The sequence below is a fragment of the Bombina bombina genome, chromosome 7, assembly GCF_027579735.1.
Source record: "Bombina bombina isolate aBomBom1 chromosome 7, aBomBom1.pri, whole genome shotgun sequence".
Lineage (NCBI taxonomy): Eukaryota > Metazoa > Chordata > Amphibia > Anura > Bombinatoridae > Bombina > Bombina bombina.
In genome coordinates this window covers 107,312,710-107,332,375 of record NC_069505.1, presented here as the reverse complement: position 1 = coordinate 107,332,375, position 19,666 = coordinate 107,312,710, and the positions used below count along the sequence as shown (strand labels likewise).

General features: G+C 42.8%; 1 protein-coding gene across 2 annotated transcripts in view; it reads left to right on the top strand.

Annotated features, from left to right (window-relative positions):
* Positions 1-19,666, top strand: part of TP53I11 (tumor protein p53 inducible protein 11) — a 421,602-nt gene that overhangs the window by 303,921 nt on the left and 98,015 nt on the right. For both annotated transcript variants that reach the window (XM_053720240.1, XM_053720239.1), the window contains exon 4: positions 1,342-1,390. In XM_053720240.1, the coding sequence (XP_053576215.1) occupies positions 1,342-1,390 (49 nt within the window). The remainder of the gene's footprint in view (positions 1-1,341; positions 1,391-19,666) is intronic.

Here is a 19,666-nt window from a genome sequence, read left to right as displayed (position 1 = left end):
TCAGGGTGCAAGGCTTACTGCTGCACGGCTTACCTTCACTTCATTCACACACTCAACGGGTATTACCAGACAGGATCCTTTCCGCGGTGTGTCTCACTGTGATGTGTACGGCCGATGCAGCTCTTCGCTTGCCCAAATTGTAACACTTGATATTGTTATCGCCAACCTCACAGTTGTTTCACCATGCTGGCGTCCTCCACGCTATGTCTGTTCCAAACATTATGATCCTGTCTGGTAATACCCGTTGAGTGTGTGAATGAAGTGAAGGTAAGCCGTGCAGCAGTAAGCCTTGCACCCCGAGGATTGCTGTAATGCAGCATATGTGATTGGAGCGACTGGTTTTCTATTTGCCACACATTGACTCTCGCATATATCTTTTAAATCTGGTACCGGATCAGTAACAAAATAATTAAGGAGAATCAAGGACGGCATTTTGTTCACTAACAACCGGAGCATGTATTAACACTCAAGTGCCCGGTAGCAGAGATGAACTTTTATGAGCCGGCTCAAAAAGCCATAGCATGCTAGTATAATTACCTGTTGGTAGTGCACTACACTTGAATTGTGTTATTGGCCACTTTCACAGTATTTGTTTTTGGCTTTGTTTTTAATAAATATATATATATGTTCAGCATACATGTTTAGGGTATCCCCTTTATTATTAAAGTGTGGGTGTGATATGTTGCGGCCTGTAATCTGCTTTAGCTCTCTAAAATTTGGTAGAGCTCTTTCTTTCTAATTTTTTATATATAATTCTTTGGATTTCTAGCACATAACACGGTACCCATTAGCATTCTGAGTGCCCCCTAGCCCTAGTATCATATATATATATATATATATATATATATATATATATATATATATATATATATATATATATAAAATCATATAAAAGAAAAACTTTCACTCACTTTTATAACCTTTTTCTGATTGCTCTGGATTACAGCCGTTGCTTCCAAGGCTGAATTGAGTGCAGCACCTGAGCAGGTTCTTGGTGCTCACTCGTAAATATAACTGTAAAAGAGGTTTAATCTGGAATAGAACACAAGGCAGGTATGTTGAACTAACAACAATCAAAGCTTGGCAAGCGGTGTATTAGTAAAACTTCACATTTACCGATCGGCAAACTCCCAGTAGTGCATTGCATTTCAACAAAGGATGCCAAAAGAAAAAAGCAAATTAGATAATAAGGACATTTAATTTAGTATTTGGTACAGACCCAATTAGATTGCCATTCATCTCTGTAACTGAATAAGTTTTTCTGGGAGGGTATGGTATGCCATTGGGTATGAGACTGAAAACTGCTGCAATGATTGTTAATATTTTTCTCTTTTCCTTTAGGTTATGGCAATTCATCTCTGCTGCTATATTCACAGCAGTTGCAGTCATGGTAAGTTTGAGTATTTTAGTATAAAGTGCATTTGTAATCTTTTCAAAGCAATTAGGGAAATATATGTAGCAGAGTTAGCCTTGTAAGTCTGCATTTCTAGCTCTGGGAATTTATCCGAGGTAAATAACATGAAAAGTGGGCAGAATAAATAAAAGTATACAGCAAAGGGGCTTTCCTATAACAATGTTTTATAATGAAATCTCAAGGTGTTTACTGTACCTTTTAACTTCCTCATCCCTTTAAAGGGATAGTATACTATAAAATTGTTTTTCCTTAATGTGTTCCCAATTATTATTTTTTACCAGCTGCAGAGTTTAAAATGTATGAGAATTTTCTTTTTAAGGTTTATTTATGTATATGAAATAGCTGATTGTGTGTTTTGAAGCCACAACCTAACAAAATGGGTTGAGCTTGTAGGTATAATCAGATCTCATTACTTTATCACGTTGTGTACATATACCTGCTTCTTTATTTTATATCTGTCCATAAACCAAGCACCAATACTTGGAGAGAACAATTAACATTTTATTACCTTATCTCTTCTGTACCCCACTGGTAGTGTAATGTCTTCTGCTGGTTGTGTTTACACAGATTATCTATAGCTTGGACCTAAGGCTAGAAACTTTCAGAATAGGTGGGGATACCACAGGCTAAATTAACTATTTCAAATGGCAATATAAGGGTAAAGAAAATACTTGTAAACAATTTAATACACTCCAGCAGGTAAAGTGGATCATTGGGACAAAATTAAAGTGGAGAACATGTTTGAGTGAACTGTCCCTTTAATTAGCATCATTAGAACAGTCAGGCAGGACTCGAGCGAATGGTGTTTATTTTTATCATTGAGAAATCTTTTGCTGCTCTGTGTTCAGGAAGGGGACAGTCTGTTCCCTGTCTGGTAGACTTGATCATAGTTTAGATATGTGACTTGCCTTGTTCATCTGATCACCTAGGTCTGATTTATTGGTCACTTGGATCTAAACAAGGTTAATGAATGTGTCCTTTCCTATATATCATCTTTCTTGTGTTTTATTGATCTCTTGGACCCAAACATGGTTTTAGGAAAGTGACCTGACCTATTTTATCTGATAGGATTGTGTAAAATACACAGAGAGATTCCCTTAAAGGGCAGTCTATTCAAAATTAAACTTTCATGATTTAGATAGGGCAAGCAATTTTAAACAACTTTCCATTTCACTTGTATCATCAAATTTGCTTTGTTCTCTTGGTATTCTTAGTTGAATGCTAAGCCTAGGTAGGCCCATATGCTAATTTCTAAGACCTTGAAGGCCGCCTCTTATCTCAGGGCATATGACAGTTTTTCACAGCTAGACAGTGCTAGTTTGTGTGTCATATAGATAACATTGTGCTCACCCCCGCAGAGTTATTTATGAGTCTACACTGATTAGCTAAAATGCAAGTCTGTCAAAAGAACTGAAATAAGGGGCAGTCTGCAGAGGCTTAGATACAAGGTAATCACAGAGGTAAAAGTATATTAATATAACAGTGTTGGTTATGCAAAACTGGAGAATGGGTAATAAAGGGATTATCTCTTTAAATAAACATTCTGGAGTAGTCTGTCCCTTTAAATAATCCATATCTTGCTGATTTGTGGTTGGTTCCTTATATCATTTCAGATTTCATTATAGTTGATATTCGTCTCTTTCAAATAGATATTGGGCTGGGATTTTTTTTTATTATTAATAGCTGCCTTGGCTGCTGCTAACCTTGGACTGCTCACTGAAGTGTGTTGTAATTTTGAGCTCTGTTTGGAGATGCTGGGGGCACATTCATTTCTTCTCTGTGATCACGTTCTGTGTATAAATGTGGACTTTCTCTATCACGCTGTGCATCTGTAAAGCACAATACACTTAATAGAAGTTCTGTTTTAAAAGCCGCAATGCGCAGAAGATGGGCAGCTGCTCTTATGGGATTAAGATCATATCTTGAATTGGCAATCTATATATATGAGAGGAAAACTGGAGATTTACACTAGCGTTGATCTTTATATAGACTATCAAAGAATAATATGAATGTGAGTCTAGTGGGAGCTGTATACAAAGGAGAAGGGCTGCTCAGCTTTGAAAAATAGTTAGGAGGAAAGCTATTTTTATAAGATTGAACTCACAGAAGATAGACAGCTGCTCTTGTAAATTTGAGAAAACACCTCATATATATGTATTTCTTCTACTAGATACGACGAGTCCACAGATTCATCCTTACTTGTGGGATATTATCCTCCTGCTAACAGGAAGTGGCAAAGAGCACCACAGCAGAGCTGTGTATATATAGCTCCTCCCTTCTCTCCACCCTCAGTCATTCTCTTTGCCTATACTAGTAATAGGAAGAGGTAAAGTGAAAGAGGTGATAAAATGATAGTTTTTATTTTCTTCAAGCAAGACTCATTTTAAATGGTACAGGTGAGTGCTATTTTTCCTCAGGCAGCAGATGGAAGAAGATTTCTGCCTGGAGGTTGATGATCTTAGCAGTGGTTACTAAGATCCAGAGGAGTTCCCACAGAATGGCTGAGGAGTACTTGAGAAGCTTCAGTGTGGGGAATGTTCTTCATGCTACAAGCACTGAGGTATGTTCAGTCATTTTTTTTCTGGAGAGACTGTGGTATTTCAGAACCGGCTGACATAGTTCCAATGAGGGAAGGGGTAAGCAGTAATCCTATATGCAATGAAGGGATGTTACTGGGGCTAAAAATTGAATGACACTGGTTGCATAATGTTTGAGTGAAAACGATTTTATGTGCAGGGGCAAATAACGTTTTTATGAACTAACGTTTGTGTGGTTGATGGCACTGGAGGGTTTCACATGGCTGACAGTATTGTATTGGGTATATGAAAACCCTCATGGCTAATTCCTATACCGCTTTACAGCGATTTTTTTTACTAGGCAGAGACATCGTATAAGATGGGCGGGGCCTAATTTTGCGCCTTAGGTGCGCAGTTGTATTTCACATGAAGGCAGCAAGCTCCAGCTCCGGTGGGCCTAAACTGAAGAGATAGCCTTATCGAAGTGAGAGTGTAATTCTCAGACCCCAGAGGGCAGGTAGGCGAGGTGCAGGGGGTTGCTATTTTATTTTTCGTAACGTTTTGGGTAATGTTTTTCTTCTATAAGATACGACGAGTCCACGGATTCATCCTTTACTTGTGGGATATTATCCTCCTGCTAAAAGGAAGTGTCAAAGAGCACCACAGCAGAGCTGTCTATATAGTTCCTCCCTTGACCCCCCCCCCCCCAGTCATTCTCTTTGCCTACTCTTTAAGTACTAGGAAGGGTAAAGTGAAAGAGGTGATAAAATGTTAGTTTTTATTTTCTTCCAGCAAGAGTTTTTTATTTTAAATGGTACCGGTGTGTACTATTTTCCCTCAGGCAGCAGATGGATGAAGACTTCTGCCTGGAGGCTGATGATCTTAGCAGTTGTTACTAAGATCCAGTGCAGTTCCCACAGAATGGCTGAGGAGTACTTAAGAAACTTCAGTGTGAGGAACGTTTTTCATCCTATAAGCATTGAGGTATGTTCAGTCATTTTTTTCTGGAGAGACTGTGTTATTTCAGAATTGGCTGACAGTATCCCCATGAGGGAGAGGGTAAGCAGTAATCCTAAGTATAAAGAGGGGTATTACTGAGCTTGCATATATGGGCTATATAAAAATGGTTGATACTGATGTTTGAATGTTTGTGGGCAAATGTTTACATGTTTGGGAGTGCAGTTAACGTTTTTAAGGAGAGACGTTTTTTGCTTTATTTAAGAAGGGTACGCATGGCTTAATTTCTGGGTTTATGAACCCACATGGCTAGGTTTTTAGACCGCTCTGGTGCGGTTAAGTTGGGCTGTGAGGCATCGAGTGAGATGGGCGGGGCCTATTTTCGTGCCTCAGTTGCGCAGTTGTATTTCTCAAGCAAGCGGCAAGCTCCAGATCCGGTGGGCCTTTGTGAGCTGTATTGGGCCAAAACGAAGGTTTAACCCGTTTTTACAGACCCCTGAGGACAGGTAGGCGCCACAGCAAAGCTGTGGTGAGGTGCAGGGGGTGGTTTTTATTGAAATAAACGTTTTGCATTTTTCCGTTTTTTTTTTTCTGTAAGGGTTAAGTATTCTTTTCCTTGTGGGGCAAACTTTGCTGCAGCATTGGGATTCTTCTACCATAAAATTGGGACAATTTGATTGTTTTTAAGCAGTTTTGGAAAAATTGTATGCTTTTTTCTCCAACATAGGTGTGTCCGGTCCACGGCGTCATCCTTACTTGTGGGATATTCTCTTCCCCAACAGGAAATGGCAAAGAGCCCAGCAAAGCTGGTCACATGATCCCTCCTAGGCTCCGCCTACCCCAGTCATTCTCTTTGCCGTTGTACAGGCAACATCTCCACGGAGATGGCTTAGAGTTTTTTAGTGTTTAACTGTAGTTTTTATTATTCAATCAAGAGTTTGTTATTTTAAAATAGTGCTGGTATGTACTATTTACTCTGAAACAGAAAAGAGATGAAGATTTCTGTTTGTATGAGGAAAATGATTTTAGCAACCGTTACTAAAATCCATGGCTTTTCCACACAGGACTGTTGAGAGGAATTAACTTCAGTTGGGGGAACAGTGAGCAGTCTTTTGCTGCTTGAGGTATGACACATTCTAACAAGACGATGTAATGCTGGAAGCTGTCATTTTCCCTATGGGATCCGGTAAGCCATTTTTATTCAGACAGTAAATAAGGGCTTCACAAGGGCTTATTAAGACTGTAGACATTTTCTGGGCTAAATCGATTCATATATTACACATATTTAGCCTTGAGGAATTATTTAATCTGGGTATTTTTGTTAAATAATATCGGCAGGCACTGTTTTAGACACCTTATTCTCTAGGGGCTTTCCCTAATCATAGGCAGAGCCTCATTTTCGCGCCGGTATTGCGCACTTGTTTTTGAGAAGCATGACATGCAGTCGCATGTGTGAGGAGCTCTGATACATAGAAAAGACTTTCTGAAGGCGTCATTTGGTATCGTATTCCCCTTTGGGCTTGGTTGGGTCTCAGCAAAGCAGATACCAGGGACTGTAAAGGGGTTAAAGTTAAAAACGGCTCCGGTTCCGTTATTTTAAGGGTTAAAGCTTCCAAATTTGGTGTGCAATACTTTTAAGGCTTTAAGACACTGTGGTGAAATTTTGGTGAATTTTGAACAATTCCTTCATACTTTTTCGCAATTGCAGTAATAAAGTGTGTTCAGTTTAAAATTTAAAGTGACAGTAACGGTTTTATTTTAAAACGTTTTTTTGTACTTTGTTATCAAGTTTATGCCTGTTTAACATGTCTGAACTACCAGATAGACTGTGTTCTGAATGTGGGGAAGCCAAGGTTCCTTCTCATTTAAATAAATGTGATTTATGTGACACTGAAAATGATGCCCAAGATGATTCCTCAAGTGAGGGGAGTAAGCATGGTACTGCATCATTCCCTCCTTCGTCTACACGAGTCTTGCCCACTCAGGAGGCCCCTAGTACATCTAGCGCGCCAATACTCCTTACTATGCAACAATTAACGGCTGTAATGGATAATTCTATCAAAAACATTTTAGCCAAAATGCCCATTTATCAGCGTAAGCGTGACTGCTCTGTTTTAGATACTGAAGAGCATGAGGACGCTGATGATAATGGTTCTGAAATGCCCCTACACCAGTCTGAGGGGGCCAGGGAGGTTTTGTCTGAGGGAGAAATTTCAGATTCAGGGAAAATTTCTCAACAAGCTGAACCCGATGTGATTACATTTAAATTTAAGTTGGAACATCTCCGCGCTCTGCTTAAGGAGGTATTATCCACTCGGATGATTGTGAGAATTTGATCATCCCAGAGAAACTATGTAAAATGGACAAGTTCCTAGAGGTCCCGGGGCTCCCAGAAGCTTTTCCTATACCCAAGCGGGTGGCGGACATTGTAAATAAAGAATGGGAAAGGCCCGGTATACCTTTCGTCCCTCCCCCCATATTTAAAAAATTGTTTCCTATGGTCGACCCTAGAAAGGACTTATGGCAGACTGTCCCCAAGGTCGAGGGAGCGGTTTCTACTTTAAACAAACGCACCACTATACCCATAGAAGATAGTTGTGCTTTCAAAGATCCTATGGATAAAAAATTAGAAGGTTTGCTTAAAAAGATGTTTGTTCAGCAAGTTTACCTTCTACAACCAATTTCATGCATTGTCCCTGTCACTACAGCCGCGTGTTTCTGGTTCGATGAGCTAGTAAAGGCGATCGATAGTGATTCTCCTCCTTATGAGGAGATTATGGACAGAATCCGTGCTCTCAAATTGGCTAATTCTTTCACCCTAGACGCCACTTTGCAATTGGCTAGGTTAGCGGCGAAGAATTCTGGGTTTGCTATTGTGGCGCGTAGAGCGCTTTGGTTGAAATCTTGGTCAGCGGATGCGTCTTCCAAGAACAAACTCCTTAACATTCCTTTCAAGGGGAAAACGCTGTTTGGCCCTGACTTGAAAGAGATTATCTCTGATATCACTGGGGGTAAGGGCCACGCCCTTCCTCAGGATAGGTCTTTCAAGGCCAAAAATAAACCTAATTTTCGTCCCTTTCGTAGAAACGGACCAGCCCCAAGTGCTACGTCCTCTAAGCAAGAGGGTAATACTTCTCAAGCCAAGCCAGCCTGGAGCCCAATGCAAGGCTGGAACAAGGGAAAGCAGGCCAAGAAACCTGCCACTGCTACCAAGACAGCATGAAATGTTGGCCCCCGATCCGGGACCGGATCTGGTGGGGGGCAGACTCTCTCTCTTCGCTCAGGCTTGGGCAAGAGATGTTCTGGATCCTTGGGCACTAGAAATAGTCTCCCAAGGTTATCTTCTGGAATTCAAGGGGCTTCCCCCAAAGGGGAGGTTCCACAGGTCTCAATTGTCTTCAGACCACATAAAGAGACAGGCATTCTTACATTGTGTAGAAGACCTGTTAAAAATGGGAGTGATTCATCCTGTTCCATTAGGAGAACAAGGGATGGGGTTCTACTCCAATCTGTTCATAGTTCCCAAAAAAGAGGGAACGTTCAGACCAATCTTAGATCTCAAGATCTTAAACAAGTTTCTCAAGGTTCCATCGTTCAAAATGGAAACCATTCGAACAATTCTTCCTTCCATCCAGGAAGGTCAATTCATGACCACGGTGGATTTAAAGGATGCGTATCTACATATTCCTATCCACAAGGAACATCATCGGTTCCTAAGGTTCGCATTCCTGGACAAGCATTACCAGTTCGTGGCGCTTCCTTTCTGATTAGCCACTGCTCCAAGGATTTTCACAAAGGTACTAGGGTCCCTTCTAGCGGTGCTAAGACCAAGGGGCATTGCAGTAGTACCTTACTTGGACGACATTCTGATTCAAGCGTCGTCCCTTCCTCAAGCAAAGGCTCACACGGACATAGTCCTGGCCTTTCTCAGATCTCACGGATGGAAAGTGAACGTGGAAAAGAGTTCTCTATCTCCGTCGACAAGGGTTCCCTTCTTGGGAACAATAATAGACTCCTTAGAAATGAGGATTTTTCTGACAGAGGCCAGAAAAACAAAACTTCTAAACTCTTGTCAAACACTTCATTCCGTTCCTCTTCCTTCCATAGCGCAGTGCATGGAAGTAATAGGTTTGATGGTAGCGGCAATGGACATAGTTCCTTTTGCGCGCATTCATCTAAGACCATTACAACTGTGCATGCTCAGTCAGTGGAATGGGGACTATACAGACTTGTCTCCGAAGATACAAGGAAATCAGAGGACCAGAGACTCACTCCGTTGGTGGCTGTCCCTGGACACCCTGTCACAAGGGATGACCTTCTGCAGACCAGAGTGGGTCATTGTCACGACCGACGCCAGTCTGATGGGCTGGGGCGCGGTCTGGGGATCCCTGAAAGCTCAGGGTCTTTGGTCTCGGGAAGAATCTCTTCTACCGATAAATATTCTGGAACTGAGAGCGATATTCAATGCTCTCAAGGCTTGGCCTCAGCTAGCAAAGGCCAAGTTCATACGGTTTCAATCAGACATTACATCCGGGGGAGTGGGAACTCCATCCGGAAATCTTTGCCCAAATTACTCAACTGTGGGGCATTCCAGACATGGATCTGATGGCCTCTCGTCAGAACTTCAAGGTTCCTTGCTACGGGTCCAGATCCAGGGATCCCAAGGCGACTCTAGTAGATGCACTAGTAGCACCTTGGACCTTCAAACTAGCTTATGTATTCCCGCCGTTTCCTCTCATCCCCAGGCTGGTAGCCAGGATCAATCAGGAGAGGGCGTCGGTGATCTTGATAGCTCCTGCGTGGCCACGCAGGACTTGGTATGCAGATCTGGTGAATATGTCATCGGCTCCACCATGGAAGCTACCTTTGAGACGAGACCTTCTTGTTCAAGGTCCGTTCGAACATCCGAATCTGGTCTCACTCCAGCTGACTGCTTGGAGATTGAACGCTTGATCTTATCAAAACGAGGGTTCTCAGATTCTGTTATTGATACTCTTGTTCAGGCCAGAAAGCCTGTAACTAGAAAAATTTACCACAAAATATGGAAAAAATATATCTGTTGGTGTGAATCTAAAGGATTCCCTTGGGACAAGGTAAAGATTCCTAAGATTCTATCCTTTCTTCAAGAAGGATTGGAGAAAGGATTATCTGCAAGTTCCTTGAAGGGACAGATTTCTGCCTTGTCTGTGTTACTTCACAAAAAACTGGCAGCTGTGCCAGATGTTCAAGCCTTTGTTCAGGCTCTGGTTAGAATCAAGCCTGTTTACAAACCTTTGACTCCTCCTTGGAGTCTCAACTTAGTTCTTTCAGTTCTTCAGGGGGTTCCGTTTGAACCCTTACATTCCGTTGATATTAAGTTATTATCTTGGAAAGTTTTGTTTTTGGTTGCAATTTCTTCTGCTAGAAGAGTTTCAGAATTATCTGCTCTGCAGTGTTCTCCTCCTTATCTGGTGTTCCATGCAGATAAGGTGGTTTTACGTACTAAACCTGGTTTTCTTCCAAAAGTTGTTTCTAACAAAAACATTAACCAGGAGATAGTCGTGCCTTCTTTGTGTCCGAAACCAGTTTCGAAGAAGGAACGTTTGTTGCACAATTTGGATGTTGTTCGCGCTCTAAAATTCTATTTAGATGCTACAAAGGATTTTAGACAAACATCTTCCTTGTTTGTTGTTTATTCTGGTAAAAGGAGAGGTCAAAAAGCAACTTCTACCTCTCTCTCTTTTTGGATTAAAAGCATCATCAGATTGGCTTACGAGACTGCCGGACGGCAGCCTCCTGAAAGAATCACAGCTCATTCCACTAGGGCTGTGGCTTCCACATGGGCCTTCAAGAACGAGGCTTCTGTTGATCAGATATGTAGGGCAGCGACTTGGTCTTCACTGCACACTTTTACCAAATTTTACAAGTTTGATACTTTTGCTTCTTCTGAGGCTATTTTTGGGAGAAAGGTTTTGCAAGCCGTGGTGCCTTCCATTTAGGTGACCTGATTTGCTCCCTCCCTTCATCCGTGTCCTAAAGCTTTGGTATTGGTTCCCACAAGTAAGGATGACGCCGTGGACCGGACACACCTATGTTGGAGAAAACAGAATTTATGTTTACCTGATAAATTACTTTCTCCAACGGTGTGTCCGGTCCACGGCCCGCCCTGGTTTTTTAATCAGGTCTGATAATTTATTTTCTTTAACTACAGTCACCACGGTATCATATGGTTTCTCCTATGCAAATATTCCTCCTTAACGTCGGTCGAATGACTGGGGTAGGCGGAGCCTAGGAGGGATCATGTGACCAGCTTTGCTGGGCTCTTTGCCATTTCCTGTTGGGGAAGAGAATATCCCACAAGTAAGGATGACGCCGTGGACCGGACACACCGTTGGAGAAAGTAATTTATCAGGTAAACATAAATTCTGTTTTTCTCTTAAAGGCGCAGTACCGTTTTTTAAGGATTATTCTTTCACTAAATAAAGTGTTTTCAAGCCTGTTTGTGGTCATTACTAGCCTGTTTAACATTTCTGACATTGAGGAAAGCCAATGTTCCATGTGTTTAGAAGCCATTGTGTAACCCCCACTTAAAATGTGTCCCTCATGTACTGAAAGGGCCTTACATTGCAAAGAACATATTTTCGCTGATAAAAGTATGTCGCAGGATGAGTCTCATTCAGAAGAGAATCAGGTTTTGCCATCTACTTCTCCCCAAGTGTCACAACCTTTAACGCCCGCACAAGCGACGCCAAGTACTTCTAGTGCGTCTAATTCTTTCACCCTGCAAGATATGGCCGCAGTTATGTCTACTACCCTCACAGAGGTATTATCTAAACTGCCTGGTTTGCAGGGGAAGCACAGTAGGTCCGGTATGAGAGTAAATGCTGAGCTCTCTGACGCTTTATTAGCCATCTCCGATGTACCCTCGCAATGCTCTGAATTGGGGGTAGGGGAATTGCTGTCTGAGGGAGAGCTTTCTGATTCAGGAAAGATGTTCCCTCAAACAGACTCAGATATGATGGCTTTTAAGTTTAAGCTTGAACACCTCCGCTTGTTACTCAGGGAGGTATTAGCGACTCTGGATGACTGTGACCCTATTGTAATTCCTCCAGAGAAATTTTGTAAAATGGATAGATATCTAGAGGTTCCTTCTTACACTAATGTTTTTCCGGTCCCTAAGAGGATTTCGGACATTGTTACTAAGTAATGGGATAGACCAGGCATTCCGTTCTCTCCCCCTCCTACTATTAAGAAAATGTTTCCCATATCTGACACCATTCGGCATTCATGGCAGACGGTCCCTAAGGTGGAGGGAGCTATTTCTACCCTGGCTAAGCGTACAACTATACCTATTGAGGACAGTTGTGCTTTCAAAGATCCTATGGATAAAAAATTAGAGGGTCTTCAAAAGAAAATATTTATTCATCAGGGTTTTCTTCTGCAACCTATAGCGTGCATTGTTCCTGTAACTACTGCAGCTGCTTTTTGGTTCGAGGCTCTTGAGGAGGCTCTTAAGGTTGAGACCCCATTGGATGAGATTTTAGATAGAATTAAGGAGTTATGGCTTAAGTCCTGGTCTGCTGATGTGTCATCAAAATCTAAGCTATTAGCTATTCCTTTCACGGGTAAGACCCTATTCGGGCCTGAACTGAAGGAAATAATTTCCGACATCACTGGAGGAAAAGGCCATGCCCTTCCTCAGGATAAGACAAATAGAATGAGGGTCAAACAGAATAATTTTCGTTCCTTTCGAAACTTCAAAGGAGGTCCCGCTACCTCCTCGCCTGCCACAAAGCAAGAGGGGAATTTTGCTCAATCCAAGTCTTTTTGGAGACCTAACTAGACCTGGAATAAAGGTAAACAGGCCAAGAAGCCCGCTGCTGCTACCTAGACAGCATTAAGGGGCAGCTCCCGATCTGGGACTGGATCTAGTGGGGGGGGGGCAGACTTTCTCTCTTCGCTCAGGCTTGGGCAAGAGACGTTCAGGATTCCTGGGTATTAGAAATTGTGGCGCGGGGGGGTTATCTTCTAGAATTTAAAGATTCTCCTCCAAAGGGGAGATTTCATCTTTCACGGTTGTCTGTAAACCAGACAAAAAGAGAGGCGTTCTTATACTGTGTAGAAGACCTATATACTATGGGGGTAATCTGCCCTGTTCCAAAAGCAGAACAGGGGCAGGGGTTTTACTCCAATCTGTTCGTGGTTCCCAAAAAAGAGGGAACCTTCAGACCAATTTTAGATCTCAAGATCCTAAACAAGTCCCATCCTTCAAGATGAAGACCATTCAAACTATTTTACCACTGATCCAGGAGGGTCAATATATGACCACCGTGGATTTGAAGGATGCATATCTTCACATTCCTATCCACAAAGATCATCACCAGTTCCTCAGGTTTGCCTTCCTGGACAAGCATTACCAGTTTGTGGCGGCTCTTCCCTTGGCCACAGCTCCCAGAATTTTCACACAAGTGCTAGGGTCCCTTTTGGTGGTTCTAAGGCCGCGGGGCATAGCAGTGGCGCCTTATCTGGACGATATCTTAATTCAGGCGTCAACTTACCAACTAGCCAAATCTCACACGGACATCATGTTGGCTTTTCTAAGATCTCACGGGTGGAAGGTGAACGTACAGAAGAGTTCACTTATCCCTCTCACAAGAGTTCAATTCCTTGGAACTCTGATAGATTCGGTAAACATGAAAATTTTTCTGACGGAGGTCCGAAAATCAAAGATCTTAACCACCTGCCGAGCTCTTCATTCCATTCCTCGGCCGTCAGTGGCTCAGTGTATGGAGGTAATTGGACTAATGCTAGCGGCAATGGACATAGTTCCGTTTGCTTGCTTGCATCTCAGACCACTGTAACTATGCATGCTCAGACAGTGGAATGGGGATTATGCAAATTTATCTCCTCAGATAAATCTGGAACAAGAGACCAGAGACTCTCTTCTTTGGTGGTTGTCATAGGATCATCTGTCAAAGGGAATGTGTTTCCGCAGGCCAGCATGGGTCGTAGTAATGACGGACGCCAGCCTATTGGGCTGGGATGCAGTCTGGAATTCCCTGAAAGCACAGGCTGTGTGGACTCTGGAGGAGGCTCTCCTTCCAATAAATTTTCTAGAACTGAGAGCGATATTCAACGCGCTTCAGGCGTGGCCTCAGCTGGCTTCGGCCAGATTCATAAGATTCCAGTCGGACAATATCACGACTGTAGCATATATCAGTCATCAAGGGGGAACAAGGAGTTCTCTAGCGATGATAGAGGTTTCCAAAATAATTTGATGGGCAGAGACTCACTCTTGCCATCTATCCGCAATCTATATCACAGGAGTGGAGAACTGGGAAGCGGATTTTCTAAGTCCCCAGACTTTTCATCCAGGGGAGTGGGAGCTCCATCCGGGGGTGTTTGCACAATTGATTCATCAATGGGGCACACCAGAATTGGATCTGATGGCATCTCGTCAGAATGCCAAACTTTCTTGTTACGGGTCCAGATCAAGGGATCCTCAAGCAGTACTGATAGATGCTCTAGCAGTATCCTGGCTTATGTGTTTCCACCATTTCCTCTCCTTCCTCATCTGATTGCCAGAATCAAACAGGAGAGGGCTTTGTGATTTTGATAGCACCTGCGTGGCCACGCAGGACTTGGTATGCAGACCTGGTGGAAATGTCATCTCTACCACCGTGGACACTGCCACTGAGACAGGACCTTCTCATTCAAGGTCCATTCCAGCATCCAAATCTAGTTTCTCTGCGGCTGACTGCCTGGAGATTGAACGCTTGATTTTATCCAAGCAGGGTTTCTCTGAGTCGGTCATAGATACCTTGATTCAGGCTCGAAAGCCTGTCACTAGGAAAATTTACCATAAGTTATGGCGTAAATATCTATTGGTGTGAATCCAAAAGCTACTCATGGAGTAGATCAGGATTCCTAGGATTTTGTCTTTTCTCCAAGAAGGATTGGAGAAGGGGCTATCGGCTAGTTCCCTAAAGGGTCAGATATCTGCTTTATCAATTTTACTGCACAAGCATCTGGCAGATGTTCCAGACGTTCAGGCTTTAGTTAGAATCAAGCCTGTGTTTAAACCTGTTGCTCCGCCATGGAGTTTGAATTTAGTTCTTAAAGTTCTTCAAGGGGTTCTGTTTGAACCTATACATTCCATAGATATTAAGCTTCTATCTTGGAAAGTTCTGTTTTTAGTTGCTATCTCTTTGGCTCGAAGAGTTTCTGAACTATCTGCATTGCAATGCGACTCGCCTTATCTTGTTTTCCATTCCGATAACTTGGTTTTGCCTACCAAACCTGGATTCCTTCCTAAGGTTGTTACTAATAAGAATATTAATCAGGAAATTGTTGTTCCTTCTCTGTGTCCTAACCCTTCTTCTAAGAAGGAGCGTCTGTTACACAACTTGGACGTGGTTCGTGCTTTGAAGTTTTACTTGCAAGCGACCGAAGATTTCCATCAAACATCTTCTCTGTTAGTTGTCTATTCTGGAAAACGTAGAGGTCAAAAAGCTACGGCTACCTCTTTCTTTTTGGCTGAAAAGCATCATCCGTTTGGCGTACGAGACTGCTGGACAGCAGCCTCCTGAAAGAATTACAGCTCACTCTACTAGAGCGGTGGCTTCCCCATGGGCTTTTAAAAATGATGCTTCTGTTGAACAGATTTGTAAGGCTGCGACTTGGTCTTCACTTCATACCTTTTCCAAATTTTACAAATTTGATACTTTTGCTTCTTCGGAGGCTATTTTTGGGAGAAAAGTTCTTCAAGCAGTGGTGCCTTCTGTTTAGGCATCTGTCTTGTCCCTCCCATTCATCCGTGTCCTGTAGCTTTGGTATTGTATCCCACAAGTAAAGGATGAATCTGTGGACTCGTCGTATCTTATAGAAGAAAAGTAAATTTATGCTTACCTGATAAATTGATTTCTTCTATGATACGACGAGTCCACGGCCCACCCTGTCAATTTAAGACAGATTATATTTTTTTATTTAAAACTTCAGTCACCTCTGCACCTTTTAGTTTCTCCTTTTTCTTCCTATACCTTCGGTCGAATGACTGGGGGGTGGAGTCAAGGGAGGAGTTATATAGACAGCTCTGCTGTGGTGCTCTTTGCCACTTCCGGTTACCAGGAGGATAATATCCCACAAGTAAAGGATGAATCCGTGGACTCGTCGTATCATAGAAGAAATCAGTTTATCAGTTAAGCATAAATTTACTTTTTCTCATAGAGGGTTAATTGTCCCTTGCTTGTGGTGCAATCTTAGGCTGCCAGATGAGACACATATATGCTAAAATTGTGAGTGTTATAACTTTTTAAAGCAGTTTTGGAAAAATTGTACGCTTTTTTTTCTCTTAAAGGCGCAGTACCGTTTTTCAGATTGTTGTGTTTTTCATTAAATAAAGTTTTTTCAAGACTTTTTGTGCTTATTACTAGCCTGTTCAACATGTCTGACATTGAGGAAAGTCAATGCTCTATGTGTTTAGAAGCCATTGTGGAACCCCCATTTAAAATGTGTCCCTCATGTACTGAAAGGGCCTTACATTGCAAAGAACATATTTTAGGTGATAAAAGTATGTCTCAGGATGATTCTCAGTCTGAAGAGAATCAGGTTATGCCATCTAATTCTCCCCAAGTGTCACAACCTTTAATGCCCGCTCAAGCGACGCCAAGTACTTCTAGTGCGTCTAATTCTTTTACCCTGCAAGATATGGATGCAGTAATGTCTACTACCCTTACAGAGGTATTATCTAAACTGCCAGGTTTGCAGGGTAAGCGCAGTAGGTCAGGTATTAGAGTAAATGCTGAGCCCTCTGATGCTTTATTGGCCATCTCCGATGTACCCTCACAGTGTTCTGATTTGGGGGTGGGGGATTTGCTGTCTGAGGGAGAGCTTTCAGACTTAGGAAAGATGTTCCCTCTAACAGACTCCAATGTGACGGCCTTTAAGTTTAAGCTTGAACACTTCCGCTTGTTACTCCGGGAGGTTTTAGCGACTCTGGATGATTGTGACCCTATTGTAATACCACCAGAGAAATTGTGTAAAATGGATAAGTATCTAGAGGTCCCTACTTACACTATTGTTTTTCCAGTCCCTAGAAGGATTTCGGACATTGTTACTAAGGATTGGGATAAACCAGGCATTCCGTTCTCTCCCCCCTCCTACTTTTAAGAAAATGTTTCCCATATCCGACACCATTCGGGATTCCTGGCAGATGGTCCCTAAGGTGGAGGGAGCTATTTCTACCCTGGCTAATCGTACAACTATACCTATTGAGGACAGTTGTGCTTTCAAAGATCCTATGGATAAAAAATTAGAAGGTCTTTTAAAGAAATTGTTTATTCATCAGGGGTTTCTTCTACAACCTATAGCGTGCATTGTTCCAGTTACTACTGCAAGCAGCTTTTTGGTTTGAGGCTCTAGTGGAGTCTTTTAAGGATGAGACCCAATTAGATGATATTTTGGATAGAATTAAGGCTCTCAAGCTAGCTAATTCTTTCATTACCGATGCCACTTTTCAAATGGCTAAATTAGCGGCAAAAAATGCAGGCTTTGCCATTTTAGAGCGTTATGGCTTAAGTCTTGGTCTGCTGATGTGTCCTCAAAATCTAAACTTTTAGATATTCCTTTTAAAGGTAAGACCCTATTCGGGCCTGAACTAAAGGAGATTCATTACTGGAGGTAAAGCTCATGCCCTTCCTCAGGAGAAGACGGTTAAAATGAGGGCTAAACAAAATAATTTTCGTTCCTTTCGAAATTTTAAAGGTGGACCCTCTACTTCCTCCTCCGCCACAAAGCAGGAGGGGAATTTTGCACAATCCAAGTCAGTCTGGAGACCTAACCAGACCTGGAATAAAGGTAAACAGGCCAAGAAGCCCACTGCTGCTACTAAGATAGCATGAAGGGGCAGCCCCCGATCCGGGACCAGATCTAGTAGGGGGCAGACTTTCTGTCTTCGCTCAGGCTTGGGCAAGGGACGTTCAGGATCCCTGGGCATTAGAAATCGTGACCCAGGGATATCGACTAGAGTTCAAGGATTTTCTCCCAAGGGGAAGATTTCATCTTTCACGTTTGTCTGTAGACTAGACAAAAAGAGAGGCGTTCTTACGCTGTGTAGAAGACCTATATACCATGGGTGTAATCTGCCCAGTTCCAAAACTAGAACAGGGACAGGGGTTTTACTGAAATCTGTTTGTGGTTCCCAAAAAAGAGGGAACCTTCAGACCAATTTTAGATCTCAAATGCCTAAACAAATTTCTCAGAGTCCCATCGTTCAAGATGGAGACCATACAAACTATTTTACCAATGATCCAGGAGGGTCAATATATGACTACCGTGGACTTAAAAGATGCGTATCTTCACATTCCTATCCACAAAGATCATCACCAGTTCCTCAGGTTCGCCTTCCTGGACAAACACTACCAGTTTGTGGCCCTCCCTTTCGGGTTGGCCACAGCTCCCAGAATCTTCACAAAAGTGCTAGGGTCCTTTCTGGCGGTTCTAAGGCCGGGGGGCATAGCATTAGTGCCTTATCTGGACGACATTTTGATTCAGGCGTCAACTTACCAGCTAGCCAAATCTCACACAGACATAATGAACTCACGGGTGGAAGGTGAATATAAAAAAGAGTTCACTAGTTCCACTGACAAAAGTTCCATTCTTATGAACTCTGATAGACTCAGTAGACATGAAAATATTTCTGACGGAGGTCAGAAAGTAAAAAATTCTAACTACTTGCCGAGCACTTCAGTCCATTCCTCGGCCATCAGTGGGGCCGTGTATGGAGGTCATTGGGTTAATGGTAGCGGCAATGGACATCGTTCCGTTTGCTCGCTTACATCTCAGACCACTGCAGCTGTGCATGCTCAGACAGTGGAATGGGGATTATGCGGATTTATCTCCTCGGATAAATCTGGATCTAGAGACCAGAGACTCTCTTCTTTGGTGGTTGTCACATTAGCATCTGTCCAAGGGAATGTGCTTCCGCAGGCCAGCATGGGTCATAGTGATGACGGACGCCAGCCTCTTGGGCTGGGGTGCAGTCTGTAATTCCCTGAAGGCTCAGGGTGTTTGGACTCAGGAGGAGTCCCTACTTCCAATCAATATTCTGGAACTGAGAGCAATATTCAACACGCTTCAAGCGTGGCCTCAGTTGGCCTTGGCCAAATTCATAAGTTTCCAGTCGAACAATATCACGACTGTAGCGTATATCATTCATCAAGGGGGAACAAAGAGTTCTCTAGCAATGATAGAGGTTTCCAAGATAATTCGATGGGCGGAGAATCACTCTTGCCATCTATCAGCAATCTATATCCCAGGAGTAGAGAACTGGGAAGCGGATTTTCGAAGTCGTCTGACTTTTCATCCGGGGGAGTGGGAGCTCCATTCGGAGGTGTTTGCGGCATTGATCCGTCAATGGGGCACACCGGAATTGGATTTGATGGCATCTCGTCAGAATGCCAAACTTCCTCGTTACGGGTCCAGATCAAGGGATCCCCAAGCAGTACTGGTAGATGCTCTAGCAATACCTTGGTCATTCAACCTGGCTTATGTGTTTCCTCCTTTTCCTCTCCTACCTCAACTGATTGCCAGAATCAAACAGGAGAGGGCTTCGGTAATCTTGATAGCGCCTGCCTGGCCACGCAGGACTTGGTATGCAGATCTAGTGGAAATGTCATCTCTGCCACCGTGGAAACTGCCACTGAGACAGGACCTTCTCATTCAGGGTCCGTTCCAACATCCAAATCTAAATTCTCTGCAGCTGACTGCCTGGAGATTGAACACTTGATTTTATCTAAGTGGG